Consider the following 22,210-nt stretch of genomic DNA (forward strand, 5'->3'; position numbering starts at 1 on the left):
AAAGACACGGAGATGAAGACGGAGGAGAGAGCTGGAGAAAGAGAAATAAATAGAGGTAGAGCGAGAGAGAAAAGCAAATGAAGACAGAAGAGAGAGAGGGATGGAGAGAGAGCAGGAGAGAGATGGCAAGAGAAGAAGGCGGGAGAGAGCGCGGTAGACAGAGTGAGGTGAATATGGAAAGAAGGAAGACAGAAGAGTCTGGGTGAGAAACAGAATGGCATGAGCGAGAGGCGTGTGGGGAGAGACAGAGGAAGAGGGTGGACAGAAAGAGTGAGGGCTTCGGAGGACAGATTTAGAGAGAGGGCCCGAGAGGTGATGGAGTCAGAAATGGAGAGGGGGAAGCAAAACTATGGGAAGAGAAATAAAGATTTGATTGAGAGGAGAGAGAGAACGGGGATGGGACTGGCACGTTAATGGAGAGGGAAAAAGGAGACGGCGAGGGCGGAGCGAGTGAGTGGGCCAGGAGAGAGGCGCGCGCATGTGTTTGCTGGCCCGGGAGTGGTGTGTGTGTGCACGCAGTCTGCTCTTTTTTGAAGCACATACATGTGCTTGTGGCGCACTCCCGTTCGCTCCCGCAAGGTGTATGCCGCCACAAGCACGAGTATGTGCTTCGAAAAAGTGCTGAACGACGGCTAAAGGTCTCCTATGTAGTGCATGTGCGCTGTGTAGGCGAGACCTAAAAATCAAAGTGTATTTAAAAAAAAAAAAGTTTGAATCCTAAAATAAAAGTGGGTGCGTAGATTACCAATTTGGTGACCATGTAGAGTGCAGCACAAAGCGAATCTTTAGCAGCGATTTGCGAAAATCTGTAAAACCGCTCCCATGTAGAGATTTTTTTGGTATCATGTAAGATGCTAGAGTTTTTCTTTATTGGTAAATTGATTTGTTTACGAATGTACAAGGCTGGATGTAGCGCTAGATTATTAAACTGTATTTGAAAGCTGGAGTCCTGCCAATCCAGTTACTTCATGATCAGATGTAGGCATCACCTCCACCCATGTACTTTCAGTCGGTTGCGTTGTTCAAGGTCACTTCTTATGGCGGTCTATAGTGAGAAACTCAAATGAATAAGTGGAAGGCCTGTATAACGAAGAATTTCTGCTCCCTTTTTAACCGCCTTTTGAAGAAGGAGTAAATTAATTCTTGAAATTCTCTATTCTCTAATGCATCCTGCTGTAACTTGGGGTAGCTCATGGATCAGTGTCGCACAGGGCACAGAACGTCCGGCAGAACCCTGAAACCAACTCCCTACTCTTGGCGCAGTTTTATTGTCATCAGCGATCAGTTGATGGACAATCTTTTAAAGCTGAATATATCTGCACTGAGGTATGCATCAATGTATAGAGTGCTGTGTAAATATTATCCATCAGTGTACATAAGATGCAAGGGCATTGGTTGGTGCAGTACATCCTGCTGCTTGAAAGCCCTTCGATTTCATACAATATGGAGGACTCGGTGGACACTGTGGAGCTCACTGACTTGACTCTGACAATTTGTAACCATTGCATTTTTATAAGGCCTTATTTTATTATGGTTGGGTCCTTCTGTGAGGCTGTAGACAGTGGGCCAACAGCCTTCTCCATACTCATTTATTTATGCGCTGGTTTCTGCCATTCTAAAAGGCCCTGGACATGTGGCTGTGTAGTAACCGCTTTCATGCTTTTTAGGCCTGGCGTTTGCAGCACACATCGCTGGTCTCGCCATGCGAGGGCTTTTTGTAATCAATTCAACATGTACACGCGTATGGAGGGACAAAGATGGCGTCGGGCTGTCCACGTGCGCATGCATTTCTTGTCCCTCCGTACGCGTGCACATGTTGAATCCGTTACAGCCGCGCATGTTTTAATTAGCAGGGCATTGGCGCACAGTGTGCCAGATGGTGGGCTGGCTGCATTCCAGCTTCAGGTTACTTGTTTTATTGAAATTGTGCATACCAGTTTAGGTGTGTGGCTGATGTTATTCTCCCAGTCTGCCACTAGCGGTCTCTGCATGCGAAGGGCTGTGTTTAGGTACCTCGAGAAGCAGCTTGAGCAGCATCAATGAGTGACTCCGTCAGTCCTAAAACTGAAGTTTGAACTCCCTTTTTTCTTCCCCCAATAATGCTGTGTGTTGCCTGTTTTTTTGTTAATAAGTTCTGTTAATGTTTCCTGTATGCCAGCGGGTGTTCTCTTTCCTTGTAGCATGATCTCTCATAGGGATCCTACCTGCTCCTTGTGGTATTGGAAGACAAACCAGTCTCTGGTGACTCATAGCTTTCAGGTTGATGCATACATGCATGTTACTTTCACAGTGTGACCCTGGACACAAAGCAAGCCCTGCACGTGAGAAGGGGTTCACCGTGATAATTGGGCAGAACAGGAGGAGTACAGAAATGCGGGGGGCTGGTGGGGGTGTGTGTGTTTTTCATCCTGTGTTGTTTCTGCCCTCCCCCATCTTTTGCTGGAGAGCGCAATGAGGGCTCCTCTCACTTGTGCACGGTTAGATGTTTGAATGAATTCTGGTACGTGTGCTTGAACTGCAGATCATGACTTTGGGTCATGGCAAGGCCAATTCAGCCTTTAATCCTTCCGAAGTCAATAGTTGCATTGGATACTACTAACGCCTGTTTTTATAGTGCTTTGAATCAGCAACACCGCTGTATTCGGTGCTAGATTTCTGCTCTCGTAATTCGCAAGACTTGTAAATCATGTGACTAATCGATTATGGTTCAATTATAACATGATTGAGTCCTAATCGATTAGTCAGCAATAGATGTCGACTAATCTGGATAGCTCTGAAATCATTGATGACAAGAATGCTCGCTGTTCTTGTAACACAGAGTTCAAACTCGACTTATGTAAACTGGAGTCTGCATTCTCATAATAATCATTCAATCACAATATATGATAAGTTTTAAGATTCGACTAAGAGTTGGATGTGTAGGAGGATATGGCTGGAGTATGCATTTCACTTTTATTTATTGGGCTGCACGGCCAGTAAGCTGTGGGTTTTCTGCACCTGTCGGTTTGAGGTGTACCCAGAGAGTACTCACAACCTTTCACTGCTCTTGACTTGTGACAGAAACTTCTCAACGAGTTTTATAAACTGATGGTGGGCCAAAATTGGCAAGCTATTAAATGCATTTTAAGTGTATTGTTCTGTACTTTATATACTCTATGTAGATTTTAGATTAGCCTTACTGATGATGGTGATGACTGCTTTACGGGCGGACATGCTGTGCTAGGAGAAGGGGAAACAGTGGCAGAGTCCTATAGCGAGAACATTATTGGGTTTTAGCTGCCATCGACTGAGTGGTTATTTTCAGTGAGCATCACAGTCATGCGACCATCAGCAAGATCGACTTCCATGCGCTAAGCTACTTTTCTCTCAAGGTCAAAGTTTGCTTTGCGTCCAAACCTCTTAGTTCAAGCCCGCTGTTAATGTATGCAAGGGGGGACATATCTGGGGTGGGCCAGCGCAAGATTCATAGATTTAAGATAGTGAGATTTGGCTTTGCACCACATTTTAATGCTTGGTGAAACCTGGTGCAAGCAGGAGGTCAAGTGGCGCGTCACCAAATATACCTATGTATAACAAGCACACATCTTACCCGCCAGACCCCTGTGCTGTTGTCTACATGTGGAGCTTTATAATGAAATCTGTACATAGAGTACAAATCCTAGGCTAGAAACTATTAACTCACCTGTACATCAAAGTACACAGATGAGTATCACGCAGAACAGCCAGTTTTAGCATGTGCATCCCTAATGACTAAATCAGAGAGCGACATTTGCTAAATCTGGATGTTCTGCACTATTTTCACTCTTCGCCCAATGCAGCGCTGCATTTGTCATGCATTCCATGAAGGACGGCAAATCTGGCCTCAACTATACAGTGGCAGCCTTACAAGATGCCATAAGGAACTTCCAAAGGACTCTGGGTGGGGTAAGGGAGGGAGAAGGGGAAGGGCGTTCTCTATCTAGGCTCATATCTTGAGAGATCTGGAGAGTTGGCACCTACCTGGTAAACTCTGACAACCAAATGGAAGCACATTCACAATGGGAGCAAAAGGGGGTAACGTGGAGTCAGCCCGCCCCCCCCTCAATCAATTTTATAAACAATAATAGGTCCAACCCACAGAGCAGTGAATCACACTTCTTTTCAAGACTCCGGGGTCATTTAATGCTTCTCAAAGAAACCTCCCAGTACAGTTCTGGTTAGCTATCCATGAACTGATTAGTCGTTACTGTTCATTTTTAAAAAACTATTTTCATCAATAACCCCATCAAATACACATCCCACCCTGGTCAAAATTAATGTGTATACACAACTCAGAAGATTAGATAAATTTAGGAAAAATGTGTGAAAGGGCTAGAAAGCACCTCACGTGCGCAAACCCACAGGGCTGCTGAATGGTACTCGTCAGTATGCCCACGTTATCATCATCGGTCACTTTCTAGCCACAACAAACAAGCATTGAAAATGCAATAGGTCTCGCCTTTGATTAAGTTAAAGCCATTTGCTTTGCTAATGGTATTGTATAGCAAAGCAAATGGCTTTAACTTAATGAAAGGCTAGACCTATTGCATTTTTAATGCTTGTACTACTGGTAGTAAATATCAACAAGGTCCACCTTTGGCCACAAATCTTCCCATTTTACTGTCTCTTCCATCACTTAATGTCCCTGCCTTGTCTCCGGTGTTACCGTAGCTTCTCTCCAGCTATTATTACTTTTTTGTAACGCTGATTTTTGTTTTTCTCTAACCGTTGTCGTGCTGCAGACCACAAATTGTTCTTTGCAGGTCCCTCCTACGTGTCCCTTTATCCTTTCATCTTTAACTTTAACCTTGATGCCACACGACGTCGTCGTCTTTTCTCACGTTTCTTGCTCTCCTCCTATCTGGACTTAACTTATTTTAGCCATGTATTTAATTTCTTTCCCTCCTCTTCAACCCAACTCCTTAGGTTCGCTCTCGTCTTTTTACAGCATTGGGTCTGTAGGCGTCTTTTTCCGATCTTACACTCTCTAGTGCAATGTTCTTTCAGTTTCTTTGCCCTATGTTTACGCGGTTTACCTGTCATTCACTTTCTAATTGTTGTTCTATATTTTAGATCTAAGTTTTGATTCCCTCTTTACCCATTCACCATTGTCTGTGTTTATATGGTATCATCGCCCTCTGTTCTCCAGCTCTCTTTATCTTGTCTCTCCAGTTTCCTGCCTACTCCCCCTTTACCTAAGTCTCTCCTCCCCACATTCCCCGATTTGTTTCATGAGCCTGCACGTGTTGTGAACGCGCACTCCCCTTGTAGGGAAATCCGTGACGATAATACACGTAAAAGCGCAGGGGTGTGTCCGCTCCCTTCCCCACTAGGGACCGGCAGTGAAAATAGTGCTGTACTTGTACTGCACCCCCCTTCATCCGTCCCCCAGCACCACTGTGAAGGACACCCTAACCCGAGTCAGCATGGCTTCATGACATTGGATGAACCTCTGTACTCCACACTCAAAACACGCATGACCAAAGATCTAACCACCTCTGAGGGTGGTTAGACACATTACAAATTGTCAGCTGCCAAGTTCGACACCACAAGTCAGCCCCGACTTTTCACCACAACGTTTTGCATTATAGGACTTGTAGTTTCAGTTTAGAGTGCAGGCCTTTAAATCTCGGCATTAGAGTGCTGTGGGTTGAAAAGTCATTCTTGTCTCACTGCGTTTACAGCTATCTTCCGTTCCACCACAGGTTAGGTACCTTTTGCAGTTTGCATTAAGCATTTTAAAATGTTGTTTTTTTCCACCGGTCTCATAAAGCGCACACTTCTTCCCGTAAAGTTGTTCAAATGTCTTGGAAATAGTAGAGAATTGTATCTGTTACACCTGTGGGTGGAGGTACTCTGACGAGGTTCCAGCACATACAGCAGCAGGTGCAACAGCACCACAGTTTTTCGGGCCCATGAAACCCAGCCCGGGTTTTACTATCCAACCAGTGGATTGGCGGCGGAAAGGGGGAGTAGTCATTTTTGTACATACACCAGGGCCCGTGGTACTTATGGTGCGCGTAAGTGCCGCAGTAGCCCTAATTGGACGTTCGTATAACTTTGTGGCAGTCACAGTAGTTGCGCTCCCGCGTGTTTCGTTCCCTTCCCAGGAGTGTCTGCACTTATTGGCCTTCTATGTCTCTCTTTTTATTAATGTCCTCTTTCCCTCACCTTTCCCATTATTTTATTTCTTTCTCTCTATCTCTTCTACTCCATCTATCACTCCCTTTGCTTTCATCTCTTTCTATCTCCTTCACTGTTTACGTTCACTCTCTCTGCTTCCAATGTCTCGCTCGTTTAATACATCTGTCTTACCTCTGTCTCTCTTTCCCTATTTCACCATTCTCTTCTTCTCCCTCCCACTGTATTAGCCTCCTCTCACTACCTCATCTGCACCTCTTTTCTCTCTGCTACTTATATCTTTCTATTTTTCATCCCACCGGCTCTACCTGCCTCTCTGCCTCGCTACTTTGTTTACCTGACCTGTCATTCTATGCTTCACCTTTCTATTTGTGTCATCTCATTATAACTCACCTCTCTTCCTATCTTATTTCTCTCTAGACCTTGCCCCTTGGGTTGGCACCTTTCTTACCAGCCTACATTTAAAACTGCATGCCAGGCCTCTAAAAACCAGCATTGGCATAGCCAATAGGTCTCGCCTTTGGGACCTTATAAGTTTTTAGCCATGCAACAGTTGATGTTGTTGCACCAAGGATATTGTGCTGCATAACTAAATACTTATAAGGTCTCAAAAGCGAGACCTATTGGCTATGCCAATGCTTGTTTCTTTTGGTAACTGTCAGACCCGTTAAGCATGGTTGAAGCTCCCAAATGTAGGAAACCCCTTTTTGGGCAACATTATTTATTCATTTTTTGTTTACATTTTTTTCTAATAAAGGTTTTTCCCCAGTTTCCTGGCTGGCATATCCTATGTATGTACCGTATTCGATTGTAATAGTTCTTTAGTGCTTACTACCCCACATGGGGCACTGAAGCACTTGAAATAAAGTAGTCCCAATTTCAAGACCATTAATTATATTGATTTGTTAATTGTAATTTTGCTTTGTAATTGCCACACGTCCATATTTTTGCACTTGTTGAATTTCAGAGAATTTTAATAAATACACTGTGACTATTCCAAATTACTTTCTTACCTTGAATAAGTTAGCAATAGCTGAAATATTATATTAGAACATCACAATAAATAGCACGTTTTGCCTTCTTGGGTCAGTCCGTGCCAGACTTTCATCATTGTTTTCATCTATACGTAGAATTTTCCATACTTTTGAAAACATGTTGCTGCAGGTATTTCTTTCTACGTTCTTTTGATGTTTGAAAGGGTGATTGTATGCATAAGATAATTTCATTTTACGAACGTAATCTGAATTTTTTAGGTAGAACGAACGTAGCTGTTACTTTTGTTACTTGTTCAAAATATTGGGTTCAGTGCTGCTTTTTTATAACCGAACGGAGGAGTACTGTCCGAATATTAAATGACTTTAGATTAGCTTCAGTGAAAAAGAGCAATCATTTTGAAGGTAAGAGTCTCACTCCACCAGAAGGTGAACTGAGTTTTAAACTCTAGGCTTTACATTTCTTTCAACACTAGTAGCGTTGTGTTTGGTGGACCTCGGAAAAACCATCCCTACGTCGGAGATGGTGAAGGAGCTGACTAATGTTGGGGAACTCCGCTCACAAGACTGCAGGTTGTTAGTCAGCTGCTAAATAAAACTACTCACCCAGTGTCTGCTCTCCCTCCGTCTCTTTATTCGCAGTTTCTTGGTGCTGCCACAGCCCAGCTTTACCCGAATCTAAGAACTCTTTTAAATTCCTCTTTGAAAGTATATGAATGGATGCATGTACATAGTGATTCCAAAACTTTGTGCTTCTTGGATATCCAACTCTTATCTCTGTGGTTCTTTTTGAGAAGCTATTCTCAGACTGATAAATGTCCAAGCAGAGACCGTTCCCTGGGATACCCAGTTCCAGATTGTTGGTGGATGTTTTACTACTGTAAGGTCCAGCTTTTAGCTTTACTTCTGTAGAATCTATTATTCTTGAGTAGTTCTAGACCCCAAAACAGTACAGTAGATGCTCGCAGAGACTTGTCGAATAGAAACTGAGCCGTTTTAATGCTTCAGACCTCTTCGTCCAGAAGAGAAAAGCAACATAGAAAACGAATGTATAACAACATCAGGTAGAAGTGCAAAACGTAATTGTTTCATAATTGTTAGCTGAAGGAATTCCCATAGTGAGGGGATCTGCAGCTTGGGAAGCATTAGAAGTTTTAGGTGGCAGCTCCGAGAGAACTTCCAAATGTAATAACTTTTTTATAAAGCAATTCATACTTCGTTTTTGCTATTCCTAAACACTATACATAATCAGTATTCCTATTAATCAATTTAATTGTACACCATGTACTGGCCTTAGAAGGATGGGTGGCTGGAATGACCAATCTGGGATTCACGTGACCGCTAAATCACTGAATATATCAGTGGTAGGTGTTCATGTCACTGGGCCAAGTCCAGTTAACCAAGAAAGCCAACCAGGTGTGTTTGTCCTAGATAATTTGTTGAAGTGAGTGAATCCAGAGAAGAAATTGGAAAGGTTTGTTGAAGATCTAGAACATGCTCATTAAATATGTCTGTGTATTCACTAGGTGTAAAACTGTTTTTTCCCCACGTATAATAACACGAGTGCAAATTGCAGTCTAGCGCATATTGAGGTGGCAACCCCAAAAACACTTAATTGAATTTTTCACAAGAGCATATACATGAGACTAAAGAAAAGTTAATGTATTCCTACTAGGATAGTCAGCCTCGTTAACTGCTTCTGAAGTGGATAATAATGCTTTGAAGCAATAGTAAGACATGACCCATGGCATCCTAAATTCTCTGAGTGGATGGGTAGAACTTGTACAACTAAAATCTGATTGAAAATATTTTTGGCCAAGGAATTGCATCCATTATTTGTAATTGATATGGCCTGCTTGGATTCTTAACCTTTTTAGCACACCTCTGCCCAGCGGTCAAATGTATGCCAGGCGAGTTACTGCACAAGGACACTAATCCAGGATCATGTTAGATAATCTCAAGAATCGGACGTACTCTTTCACATACCCAAGTTAAAGAACACCAAATGCTGATACAGGTCGATAGCCCAGAGGGAGTGGTTCAATTCAGAAATAATTTATTAATTTTAAGGCAGTGACTACTAATGTTTAATGATACCAAATCGTGAGCTGCAAATGAAAATAATTTTTCTAGCACTCGGGTGTTGTCATATAGGCCACCAAAGTTCAATGCACTTTACCGTGTAACATACACATCAAAAGAATACCATGAGGAGGAATAGAGAAATTCTGTAAAACAGGGATGGGCATAACCAGCTGAACCAAAAAAAAACACTGTATAAGCACCATTGGAGAAGTCATACTCAAAACTCTGAGTGCTTTTAATTCTTGATGCCATCTTGCTATCCGCATGCCCTGTTCAGAGATGACTTTCCAACATAGTAAACGGCCTGCAAAAATATGGATATGAGTCTTTGAGATAATGGTGTTTATGTACGTGGATACAAAGTGTATAGGTGAAAACAGATTTCTTAACCTCCAATAACTAGGCAGTGATTTGGGTATAGCGGCTTTGGCAAGCTTGCTCCATGACACTCGTTGGCTCCTGAATCTAGAACTCAGTGACAGCCTGTTGAGTGCTCCTTTGAGTTTGATGATCCTGCTGCCCTTGAACTTAGAGATATTGTACATCTATAATTGGAAGAGGATCCACTGGCGGAGGCTCCCATTTGAGTTTGAACAGGTGAGCCTGTCATTCAAGCACCTTTTCTGCTGTTAGATTGGGCTTGACCGAGACATTCATGGCATTTGTGGATCTCTGTACACTGACTCACTCTCTGCTGGCTTCAATTGGTGGTAGCTTACTGTAGGCCACTTCACCATACAGCAGTTCTCTTGGAACAGTCCAGTGTTGGGTTACATAGGCCCTGGGCATAAACAGTTCAATTTTACATGTTCTGTTTAAAGTAGACTTATTTTTAAAACAATGACTTTTAACACACATGTGCTTGCATGCCCGTGTGAAATAATGTTCTCAGAAAATGGTTTGCTTATACTTGCACCTCTTCGGGGGCACATTATATGGCCTTAGAACGTTCTGTAAAAGGACTAGGTAAAGTGGGCAAAATGTCATTGTTGTCTGTTCGGCGACACCTCTGGGTGGGTAGAATCAAGGACAGCTGGGCCAGATCTCCAGCACAGAACGAATGGGTGAAAGTTATTATATAACCTCCGCCAAGCCTTTGTTTAGGCAGAGGAGCATTTCAATGGACTGTCAAGGTCTCCCCATGCAGGAATTCTAGCCCAGCTGAATCCAATCATCATCCTGAGAGGGACGGCTGCCTGTTCTAGGGCAGGACTTGCGTCCAGATGACACACCCACAGCTATATGGGGAGTTAGACCACTCTAAAGTATTCCGGCAGATCTGCACACTCTGTTTTATAGGATAGGCAGCACTAGGTAGTAGTACAAATATATGAATGCATGTAATCGATGCAAAAGCTCAATGGTTGAATTGTTTATTTTGCTGTGTTATATTAATTATTAAAGTGCACATATTTTACACAAGAATCCAACTGTTTAAATACATATTTGAAATGCCAATTTGTGTACTCTTTGTGTCTCTCTAGGCATGCCTGAGTTATACAAACGCAAGAATAGATCTGTTTCCACAAGTTCCTTGAGGAATCGGGTTGTCCTTTTCGGAGGTTGCAGACACAATCTGGTACCTTGTAAGGTCTAACGGTCCAGATGGCCCTCTGTGAGCTAGCCAGGAATTAGGTCAGCATATTCTGATTGTATGCACCGACTGAGTCCCACATAGTTTTGACACATATGTTGCTGAAACGTACAGTCTTACTGAAATCATAGGAACCGTCCCACATCAGTAGCTATTCATTGTTCAGTAGCTACTCGCAACTGTCGTTCTTTGAAACTTTCACGCTGCCCTGGACTTTCTGCACATCAGGAGGTAACAACCACTGAACTCCTCCCACATATTGCTACTCAGTTGTATTTTGCTGTGATGGATTGTCTCCGCAAGATCTCACACAAAAGTGGATGCACATGGCCTTCGTTATTAGCGCCTACACAGCTGAATTCCTGAGAATCGGTGGGCCACTCACTACTTTAAATGCTAGCATCTGCCAGTTGGAAGTGCGTCCCGGCTACCTGACCCTTTCGCCTCTGAGCGGTGGTCCCAGATGCCGCACTCAACTCCATTGTCTCTTAGCTTTTCCGATTGTGTCCTATGTTCATAGAGACCTGTTTTCGACCGAAGTGTTTGAGGTGCTTGCAGATCCAATGTGTTGTAGCAGTGAGCAAAATACTAGTATATAATTTTCTGCTTACTTTGAATATTTCAGCTGTTTACAAAGTGAACTTAAATTATAAGGCACTGACTTTACAGTGTGTCAACCGAATTGTCTGCCCATGGCTTGTCTATTCTGTCAACATAGCAAACACAAGGAAATGGTGGATGGAGTGCTGAAACTAGTCTCAGATCTGGGTTCAATCCATCATCATTCTTTAGCTCTCTTCGCCACCCAGTTCAGATCCAGCTATATGCAAATCAGTCTTGACACTGTGCCTCATGGCAACAGTCCAGCCCGAACTGCCAAGCCAGGTCTTCCCTGGACTGGAAACCAGCATCCTGGAGCCTGTTTCGGGGTAACACCCCTCATCAGCCAGGCAAGCTTGAATCCAGTGGCAAAGTGAGCAAGGAACTCTCGTCTGGGCATACCCTGCCAACTTAGGGCGAACAAAGCAAACACAAGGAGATGATGGACGGAGCGCTGAAACTTTTCAGGCACTCGCCCCCAGTCACAGCGCTGGGTGGAATCCATCATTGTTCTTTAGCTCACTTCACCATCCCAGTTCAGACCCAGCTATATGCTATTCAGTCTTGATCATGTGCCTTCTGGGAACAGTCCATACCGAACTGCCAAGCCGGGTCTTCCCTGGACCGGAAACCAGCATCCTTGCTTTGTTTGCCCTAAATTGGCAGGGTATGCCGCGAGTTTTCCTATTCAGATTATTACAGCGGATATTCTGACTATTCAATACCACCAAAAAGTTAAATACTCTTCACCCTGGGGATGGAGTCATTGCATCTCCACTCAGTGTTCGTATCTCTTCTTTGTGACAAAATCATAAATATTTGTGTTAGACTACAATTTACAATGCCTAGAAATGTCCGTAACATCGACCACCACATTCCTGTTCGTTACCATTTCTCCAAAGGATTTATGAACTGCTATATTACTCCTAGCCCTATACTCTGCTTTTTAGCTTTTGTTCTTTCAGTATTTGGAGATGGAGATAATAAAGAGCCATATCAGCAATAGGAAAATCTCCTTTTTGAATATGATGGATCTGGTAATCATAAACTAGTGCTAATTGTGTTCTTTTTGTATTTTTAGGTACCTGCTATACAATATTTGACCTTGGATTTCGCTTTGATGTGGGATGGTAAGGCCTTCTTTTGTTTTTTAAGTTGCTCATCAATTTAAGAAATCATTTCTCAATAGTCGTTTACACATTAAATTGCATTGCGAAAATGTGCAGTGAAATCAAGAATTGAAAATGGCATTGAAGTTTAAAAACGAACTGCTGTAAAACTGGTCTGAGTTGTAAAAAAAACATTTAACCTCCTTTCAGTACAGATCACCTTGCCATTACTGACCGGTACAAACGTATCCACTCCAGTTAAATTCACCGTCCATCTCTTAGTTTGTCAGATCGAAAAACAGGTGGGAATCTAAAAGTCCACAAGGTGACTTGCTCTGCATTAGTTTGTATTATTCCCTTTTTTTTTGTTTATAGATGTTTGGATGTGAAAATTGTTTAATATGTTGATTTTACTCTTTTCTGTGACTGCCAATATGAGCATATCCTGAACTAGATAGCCGAAGTAATAATGTAATTGTAATATAATTTGTAGGTCACCAGCTGAATGTCATCTTTTCTTCTGAGACACTTTGATCATTTTTGTCCTGTTCCAAAGTGGGCAGATTAAGCCGCCGATTCTTTGTGTTAGAAGTTGTCATTTGGAGTACTAAGAATTGTTAATTACGTCTTTACACTCTCCCACTAGAGGTGTCCTTTCCGGATCTGGATTATGTATGTTGATGGGACTGGTTTAAGTATTTAGAGTTAAAATAACCTTTTTACAGACTCCTGCGTATAAAGCCCATGGCTATAAGGAGTGCTTATGATTCCGCTCGTCTTGATCCAGCATTTGCATGATCCACACCAAAATTATGCCTAAAATTGGGGAAGTCCAAAAAAGGGTTTGTCTATAATTTGTATGCTTTCCAGTTTGTGAAACACAACCTATTCAATACAAACAGATTACTTCGAGTTGTGTGGCTAGTGATTTTAAGTGATGTTTTTGGGTACGTTCTTGTGAAATTCTGTCACTTTTGAAGGCAAATAAAACTGTGAGAGAAGGGCACTAACCAAGAACTATATTTGTGTAAGAATTTTTGGTGATAATGAATTAGTAAAAGCCTGTATGGGCTAAAAACGCCCTTCTTGTGGAAAACCTAGTGGCAAAGTAAGCAAAATACAAATGACTATTACCTATTAGGTCTTTGGTGTTTATGTGATCTAGACTATATATCAAATTAGCACTGTCGCATGTGTTCCCTCCCATGAGGACTAGATCTTTTACTTGTCTACACGGTCTCCTTCATAAGTCGGTAAGCACATGTTTTTAAAAAAATAATTATTTGCCGCGCTGTCCACTTTCACTTTTAGCGGTCACGCTTGTTTATTTATTTAATTAATTTGCTGCGCGGGCCGAAAGGGAGCGTTTCTACCAACTAATCTAACTAGCATTTGCAATGCAATAGGTTGCACATTTACGCGAGTTTCAGCTATTGACATTGCAAATAACAATGCCTTATATTTTTGTTTTTATTTTTAAAACCTAAATAAAAGGAAATTGTCATTTACAATGCCAATACCTTAAACTCACGTAAATGCGAGACCTATTGCATTGCAAATGCTTGTTGAGAGACAAGCGCTGGGAACACGTACCCTTTGTATCAAATACTTGGAAATTAACCTAGCGTTACAGCCATTGTTTCTTAATGTAACCACATGAAACCAGAATAACCTGTAGATCTACCTGGTTTCCATAATATGTGAGCGACCGACAACTGGAAAATGATTTGCTGTCTTTTTTTTCCCCCTGCATCTGTCAAGCTAGGACAGAGTTCGGCGCATGATACTGTTTGTTAAAGTCCATCATAACTGAAAGAATGACATTTGCTCTGTATCTAGTTATATGGCTTCCTTCTTGCCCTTTGACAATTTCCTTCCTCCATCTAGGTGTTAGCAGTCCCTTGTGGAACAAAATCTATCATTACAAATAAGGACTATTGTAACCACACACTCAGTTGGGTATAGGAGCAGCAAGATGTTAGAGTACTTGGGAGCACATTCTGCCTTTTCATGGCTAAATCACATTTGTTAGTGGACTAAGAAATGTGTGATTCCTTCATTGCCTTAATTGTATTTTAAGAATATTTAAAATGATCTACTGCTACTTCATCTGAGAGACTGAACTAGGCCTACAAATAGTGTAAAGTAAAAAAAAGACATTGTATAACTCCTTATTCACTTAAACCATTGGTGTTTCAACTGGTCCTAAAACTTCCATTGGATTTTATGGTAGGATGAAAGAGGGAAGGATCAACCTAACCTATGCGGTCCGGCACTCATGTAAGTCCTACCTGGTGCAAAGCTGTCAGAGCTCCTTATGTTCCAGTTCAGTAGCTTGCAAAAGGAAGCTATTGAATTCCTAAACATTGAGGGGGTAGATTACTCCTGAATTTGGTACTGTCCTTTTTGTATTCTTCTTTTTTTTAACCTGGATGTCTAACTAATAACTTAATACCTCCATGGTGATCGATTTTCACCTCCTTTTTCTATTGTTCTTCAGACAGGGCAAGTTATATTTATGCCCATGAGCTTCACTCTCGAGGGTGTTCCGAGAGAGTAGTATATTACAGCACTTCTACCTCTCTTACGTTTCTAGAAAACACTCTTTGGGGCATGATCAAAGAGCCTCCAGATGGTAACATATCAAGTATACCGTGTAGTCTGTTTAACTCAGTGGGGCGTAGTGTTGGACCACAGCATTTTCCAGATTGTCGCTTTTACAGGAGTGAGCCTGTGGCTTGTTCACTTCTGAGCTCTGTCCCTGGTGCTCTGTATCCACAAGCCATCTGGCTCTTTTTTGTCATATTTCTCAATATCCAGCATCTTCAGTTTCCAGGAATAGGACTTACCACCAAAAGCAGAATAGTAACAAAAGAAACATAAAAAACATATCACATGCAATAATTGGTAATGCGAAAATCTGGAAATGCTGTGGTTCAACATTGAACCCTAGTACTCTAAACACAGTATGCAACATACATGAGAAGTCGCTATCTATGGAACAAGCGCTGATGAACACCTTGCGGATGCCCCACAGAATGTTTGCTAAAAATGTCAGTTTGAACTGGAGACAGAAATGCTGTATTATATTATTGTCTCAACGTGCACCTGAGTAAAGCGGGCAGGCATAAGAAGAACTTGCCGGTCTGAAGAACAATAGAAACCGGGCCGGAAACTTATCACTGCGAGGAATTAAGTTATTATTTATAATACCAAGCAAAAAAGTATAGATCGGACACCACCAAAATCTGTAGTCCTCTTTCCCCTCAAAGTATAGGAATGCAACACCATTCCCTCAGCAAGCCTTTTCAACTGGAACTTAAGGAACTGAGTAAGTGCAGCAGATGGCTCTTCCTTCAGTGACCTAAAAGCCTTTGTGTGCCAGAGCTTGCGATGTGCAGATTGTGGAGATAAAACAGTGGGGGGTAGGTACTTGAGGGAGAGTTCACCCTCCGTGAGTGCTGATCAGAAAAGAAAAAAAGTAGTTCCCTAAATGTGAGTAGTAGGATACAAGCCAGCCAGTAAAAAGGATTGTAAAGAGGCTATGTTCATGTGAAGGGAAAAACACAAGAAGAGTAAGGCAAGCCATCGAATAAGAACCAAGCAAATTAAGTGACAAAGCCAACCAATGGTAAGCAGTGGACGGGCTCTATGCCCACTGTAAGTTCGCGAAGGTCCTTCTCAACAAGACTGCTTGTGCTCTCTGGTAGGAGAGACTTAAAAAGGTGTGGTCACCACTATTAATTCACAAACGTAGAATGCTACTGCCACCACTCTACATGTTAAACTCGTGATGGGGACAGTGGTCCTCTGGTGCCTAATGAGGGCATGCTTGAAGCACTCCTTCAGGTCACAGGACAGGTCTAGGACCTCATTAAGGGACCGTTTTAGGCCTCTGCTCACACTAGATTGGCTTGAGATTCAACTAAAATAAAAAAAGCAGGATACCAGGCATTCACAGTTGGGCTCCTGTAGGCAGGGAAAAACAACTGTACACCATGCTACCGGTTTACCTGTCCCAACAGCATCAAGAGTACAATTCAGCTCCTTTGACTGGTTGAACGAAAAATGTCTTAGCTATCTTAACGGAAAGCTTCAATGGTGAGGATTATGCCTTCTCTCTTCACTTTATTTAACAGCAGCCAATATAACATGTAACACTTACATTTCCCATGAAACCTTGGGGAAAAAAGTTGTAATAAAAAAACTGTCCAATCAGTAACAGTCCTGGATCCTCCAATCAGGGGCATTCCAGTCCAACATATTCTGTCCCCACTGGCTGTACATCCTCTTTCGAAGCGTGAAATCAGCCGATAGCTCACGTTCATGAGTCTTGTTTGTTTGCATCCGATCCTACAAAAAAAACAGGAAATATTATCATTTAACAGGCAAGGAACAGTCAAAGCCTGTGGACAAAACCAGTGAGATATAAAGCAATCACATGACACTATTGTTCCAAACAGTGCAGTGTTTAAACTGTTCTACTTGCTCTCATACGGTGAGGGCATTCTTAATCTGAAATACTTAGGGCGGGATAATCCTCGCCTCAGAGTCCTTAATAGAATTGAAACTTTCCAGTAAGTTACGATAACTGGGTAATTTTTCATTCCGTCGGGACTGGAGGCGAGGATTATGCTAGTTTAAATCTTACTCACCACGAGGTGAACCATATCCAGCACAGGCTTGAAGTAAAACCTTTTACACGTGGAGTCCGAGGACCAGTCGGCCGTGTAGAGGATGTCTTCCAAAAAGGCACCTAAGCCAAAAGCCTTAGCGGCCATGGCCCCTCAAGTTGAGTGGGCACCAAAATCTTTAAGGCGAATTCCTGCCTTTTGCACAACCCAACTAACCCATCTGTCTATTGTGGGGGAAGACACTGCCTTAAAAGGCTTGCATAACGCAATAGGGAGTTGCTGCTCTCCCGGGGGACGGAATTCTGTAGTAATTTCCTCATAAGCTTTTAAGCAGCAGACCACACACAGCTTCAGAGAGTCCGGATAACTGATAACTGTTGTGTGGCACTTTGTCCGTCTGTTAGAGGTGAAAGTCACCCCATTAGGGGTAAACATTCTACCTCTGATATCCAAAGCTCTCACATCTGAGACACAGAGGCAGGAAATGAGGCAAAGCAGCATGGCTACCTTGGCTGACAACTCATTTCGCGAGAGAAAGTATTAGGTTGCCAGGAAAGGAACAGGTTGAGAACCTGATTGCCATCCCAAAGGGCTGAGAACCGGGGTTCTGGAGGAAGAGACCATCTGATGCCTCGCAGGAGTCTACAAATGAGAGAGTGTTCTCCAATCGCAAAATTGTGAAGTGGTATGTGACTGGCTGAAATGGCTGATGTAAAGGTATTTATCGACCTGTAAGTGAGTCCCACAGAGGCCCAAAAATTTAGTATATAGACTTCTCCTATGTCCATGGGATTAAGACCCTGTTGCATACATCAACGGGATCATCTGCCCCATCCGGACCTGTACCGCTTGACTGTACTGTCCGCCCAAGCCTTGGACACTAGCGCTTCAGCTTTTTCCAAAAGGTCTGGGACCTCCCATCGTCTCCTGTAATCTGCCATGCTATGAGCCACAACAAGTTCCCCAGAATCAGAGGATGGGGGGGGTGGGGTGCTTGGTCGGGACTCAGGATGAGAGTCGGAAACCGGGGGAGTAGGATTGAAGAATCCCAAGAAAGTTTCAGAAGAACTGGAAACCAAACTTGCGATCTCCACATGGGAGTGATCATTACCATCTCCGCACGTTACCTTCTGTCCTGGACCGTCGCCCTCGTGATAATTGCGAATGGAGGGAACGCATATCCCTGCTCCAGACTCCAGTTTTGGAGAAAGGTATCTGTGGCCACTGCCAACGGATCTGGCCTCTAGCTGAAAAACCGTGGAATTTGATTGTCCAAGCTCGAAGCAAAAAGGTTTTTTGAAAAGGGCCCCCAACTGTGGTTCAAGGTTCGAAAGACCTCCGGATCAAGCTTCCAGAGGCTGGAATCTCTGAAGTTGTGGGTTTGGAAGTCCGCTATCCAGTTCTCCCGACTGGGAAGATACTCCGCTGTGACCGACACCTGGTGATCCAGGCAGTACTGACTAAAGCTGGTGGCCAAGTCCGAAAGGGCTTTGGATCTCATGCCCCCCTAGATGATTGATATATTGGACTGCCGAGATATTGGCCATCTTTAAGAGGACAGAATACTGGACTGCGTCTCTCGTCCAACAAAGGACGGCGAAAGAGCCTGCTGGGAGCTCTAAGCAGTTGATCTTCGTTCTTGAAGAGATCACAATACTCCTGTGGAAAACTCGCTGCACCTGGCCCCCCAGCCTTGTATTCTGGCATCGAATTCTATCACCAGGTCTTGGGCGGACCCGAATATTGTAAGTGAGTTGCTTTGAGGCATTGAAGCTCTTGATAATGCAGAGGACCCGGGAAGATGGTCTGGATGGAGGCGTAGAGAAGACCCACAATCCGGGCAATTTGCCCGATTGAGACCTGAGGTTTGGCGAGGGAGCGTCTCCATCCATGACGGATTTTTGAAAATTTTCTGGCTGGAAGACTGAGTGGAGGAAGTGGAGTCCATCACGAAGCCTAGAAAGGCAAGGGCGTCAGGACAGATTTTGTCTCGTTCACCATGAAATCCAGACCCTGAATAAGATCCTCCGCTGTTCTGAGGTGGCGCTGGAGTTGGTGGGGACATGCGTCCATGAAGAGCATGTCGTCCAGGTAGACAATCATTCGAATACCTCGGCTGTCAGGACCTCCACTGCTGGTCTGAGGACCTTGGTGAAGCACCAGGGACCCGAGGAAAGACCAAAGGGGAGGGTGATAAACTCGTATGTCTGGTGACGCCAAATGAATTGGAGAAAATGGCGTTGAGTAGGAAAGACTGAGATAACCAGGTAGGCGTCTTTTAAATCCAGAAGTACCATCCAGTTTAGAGGGCGTAGGACATCCCTGAGGAGATGAATCCCCTCCATTTTGAAGTGACGGTAAACTAGCCACTTGTTGAACTCGCAGAGGTTGATTACAGGTCGCTTGCCCCCGCCCGTTTTGTCCACTAAAAAGATGTTGCTGATGAACCCCCGCAAATGAGGAGATGTCGGGCGATAGCACCCTTGGCTAGAAGGGATGAAACTTCTGAGTCTACCAGACTGATCTCCTCTTCAGAGAGCTGGATAGGACAGGGTTTTAGTTCTTGAAAAGGTTTGCAGACATAATCTATGTAAAATTCCTGAACCGTTTGAAGAACCCATGAGTTCCCTGTCATGAAAGTCCAGGCCTGGAAAAAATTCCCCAGCCTCCTCCCCACCCTTAAGCGGAAAGAAGGGAGAACACTCTTGTGGTACTAGAGGAGGTCGCTGCTCCACGATATCCTCGGCTCTTGCCGTGCCGACCTCTTGTGGGATAGAAGTTCCCAAACCGTGTCTGGTCTTGGTATTGACCCTGTCTGGGGACTTGTCCCCTTGGAGGGAGTTGGTTGGAAAGGCGGACGGTCGAGCGGCCCCCTACCTCGACCGGCCCCACGGAAAACCTGGGGAAAGACTTTCTTAATTGAGGACTGCGCCTTGTCAAGGTAGGTGAAAGAATTGACCAACTTTCCCAGCTCCTTGACAAAAGGCTCACCAAAGAGTCCCCCTTGAGCCACCGCCCCTGCTTCTAAATCAGCAAGATCCCCTAACTTGTGGTCTACCTTGATGAAGAGGGAGCGACGAAGCTCCATGGAAAGGGCACAATTGGCGTTACCCAAAAATGCGATGGCCCTTTGTGCCTAACCTGAAAGTGCCTCTGGGGAGATTAGGGAACCTGTTACTTTGGCCTCCTCTGCCATGTCCAATTTTTTTTTTTGATCGGGCCTAAAGTGTCCAGGAGCTTGTCCTGGCATGCCAACCAGGACCTTGCAATTCCCTTCTTCGGGTCTTTTCATTACTTTTTGTAAGTAAGTGGCCATTCTTATATTGTTCTCTGGTGTGAGGGCTACTTTACCCTCAAGAGAGGGCCTAGGACATTCCGCTCTCTAACAGTTACGGGCTTCTTTTCCCAATGGTTTGCGACTACGCAACGCCACATAATTGGCGATCCTGTCCGCTGAGGCCCATTCCGAGGAGTGGGGGGTGAAAAATGTCCTTGGGATCCAACATGTCGGTAGTGTCCTGGGATCTTCAGGGGGAAGCCATGGTCTAGATGGGCCTGGTCCAGCATCGGCGTCAGCTGCATCGTCTAGAGGAGTAGCATTGTCTGGGTTCACTGGCAAGTTTGGCTGGGTAGCTAGAAAGGCTTGTTTGAGCCTATCAAATGCATTTAAATCAACCCACATGTCTTGGGCACGCTTGGGTGGGGGCGGGTCTGGTTCGGATAGTGGGTTAATTTCTGAGGACCCAGTCTGGGGAGCAGGTGCTGTGGGCAGGGCTGTCAGTCGCGCCAAAGCTTGGTCAATTTTTCTGGACAGTCTGTTCTCAAGAGGAGCCATGGCTTCCCCCACAGCTCTGTATATAGATGCATATACTGCATCGTAAAATTCATCGTCCCAAGGGAGGTCTGCTGGGGTGTTATGCCCCCCTTGGGAGTTCTCCTCATAGTCCATTTCCATGATCAGGCCAGACTCGCCGCAGTATGATCTATGGGTCTGGGTGGCAGACAGTGCTGCCCGTTTTAGGTTGCTTAGCAAGGGCAGGGTATCAGCCTAAAATTGTTGTGTGATCAACTCACAGAATTTATGGGACACTGCCCTGGGGAGAAAAAGCCTGGTCAATTGCAGGAATAACGTGGCCTGGGTAACTCCCCACTAGGCTCAGAGCGCCAAAATACTGACACAGGGGGTGTTGGACACATGCTACAGACTCTGCTGCCTGTTTATTTACTGTGTCCGGATTAGGCAGCAGAGCGTAATTGTCAGAAAACACAAGATCGGCCGATAAAAGGGCAGCGGCACCATCAATATAGCAGTTGGGTGTCTCCCTCAGGCCACACAGCTCTGGGAAACTATGGCGCGCCGTGTGATCCTCTCAGGGATTCGAATGTGCGTGTCGCATCCCGCGCAACCTCCGGCGCCCCCTGGCAGCAGGAGGTCTGTGCCGAGCTAAGAACCAGGCAGAAGAGACCGTGGAAGCGCTCCTGCAGTCAAAAAACCACAATTTGAGAAAGTAAATTAAATGCTAGGAATCGAATACACAATCCTGAAATAAAAATATGTTCAGAAATAGACGCGTATGTGCGGCAAGGCTGCTAAGAATCTTTTCACACAATCTTGAAATAGACAAAGTAACAACTACGATAGGATCGCACCCAAATGCTAATACAGCATACATAAAAGCATTGCAGGGAGATAAACCTCATACACAATACAGCGGTTTATGAAGGAAGCAAAAACACTTATATCGGCTGCGCAGCAGCGAAGAAAGAGGATGGAAAGCCATTGTGGACCGAATATGTTGTACTGGAATGCCCCTGATTGGCGGATCCAGGACTGTTACTGATTGGACAGTTTTTTCCTACTACTTTTGTCCCCAGGTTTCATGGGAAATGTAGTTATGTTATATTGGCTGCTGTTAAATAAAGTGAAGAGAGATGGCATAATTCTCTCCACCGTTCCTGACCTAGAATTACAGTATAATAATGCTAACAGGCATGAGCCCAGCGATTTCGGCATTTTGGTCCATCTACCACATATGG

The 22,210-nt window shown here is 44.0% G+C and overlaps 1 protein-coding gene across 1 annotated transcript in view; it reads left to right on the forward strand.

Moving 5' to 3' along the window:
* The window catches only part of ATP6V0B (ATPase H+ transporting V0 subunit b), a 124,339-nt gene that overhangs the window by 19,691 nt on the left and 82,438 nt on the right, over positions 1-22,210 (forward strand). The window contains exon 2 of the mRNA XM_085602768.1: positions 12,512-12,560. Within this exon, the coding sequence (XP_085458894.1) occupies positions 12,512-12,560 (49 nt within the window). The remainder of the gene's footprint in view (positions 1-12,511; positions 12,561-22,210) is intronic.

The sequence above is a fragment of the Triturus cristatus genome, chromosome 4_2, assembly GCF_964204655.1.
Source record: "Triturus cristatus chromosome 4_2, aTriCri1.1, whole genome shotgun sequence".
In the NCBI taxonomy this organism is placed as follows: Eukaryota; Metazoa; Chordata; class Amphibia; order Caudata; family Salamandridae; genus Triturus; species Triturus cristatus.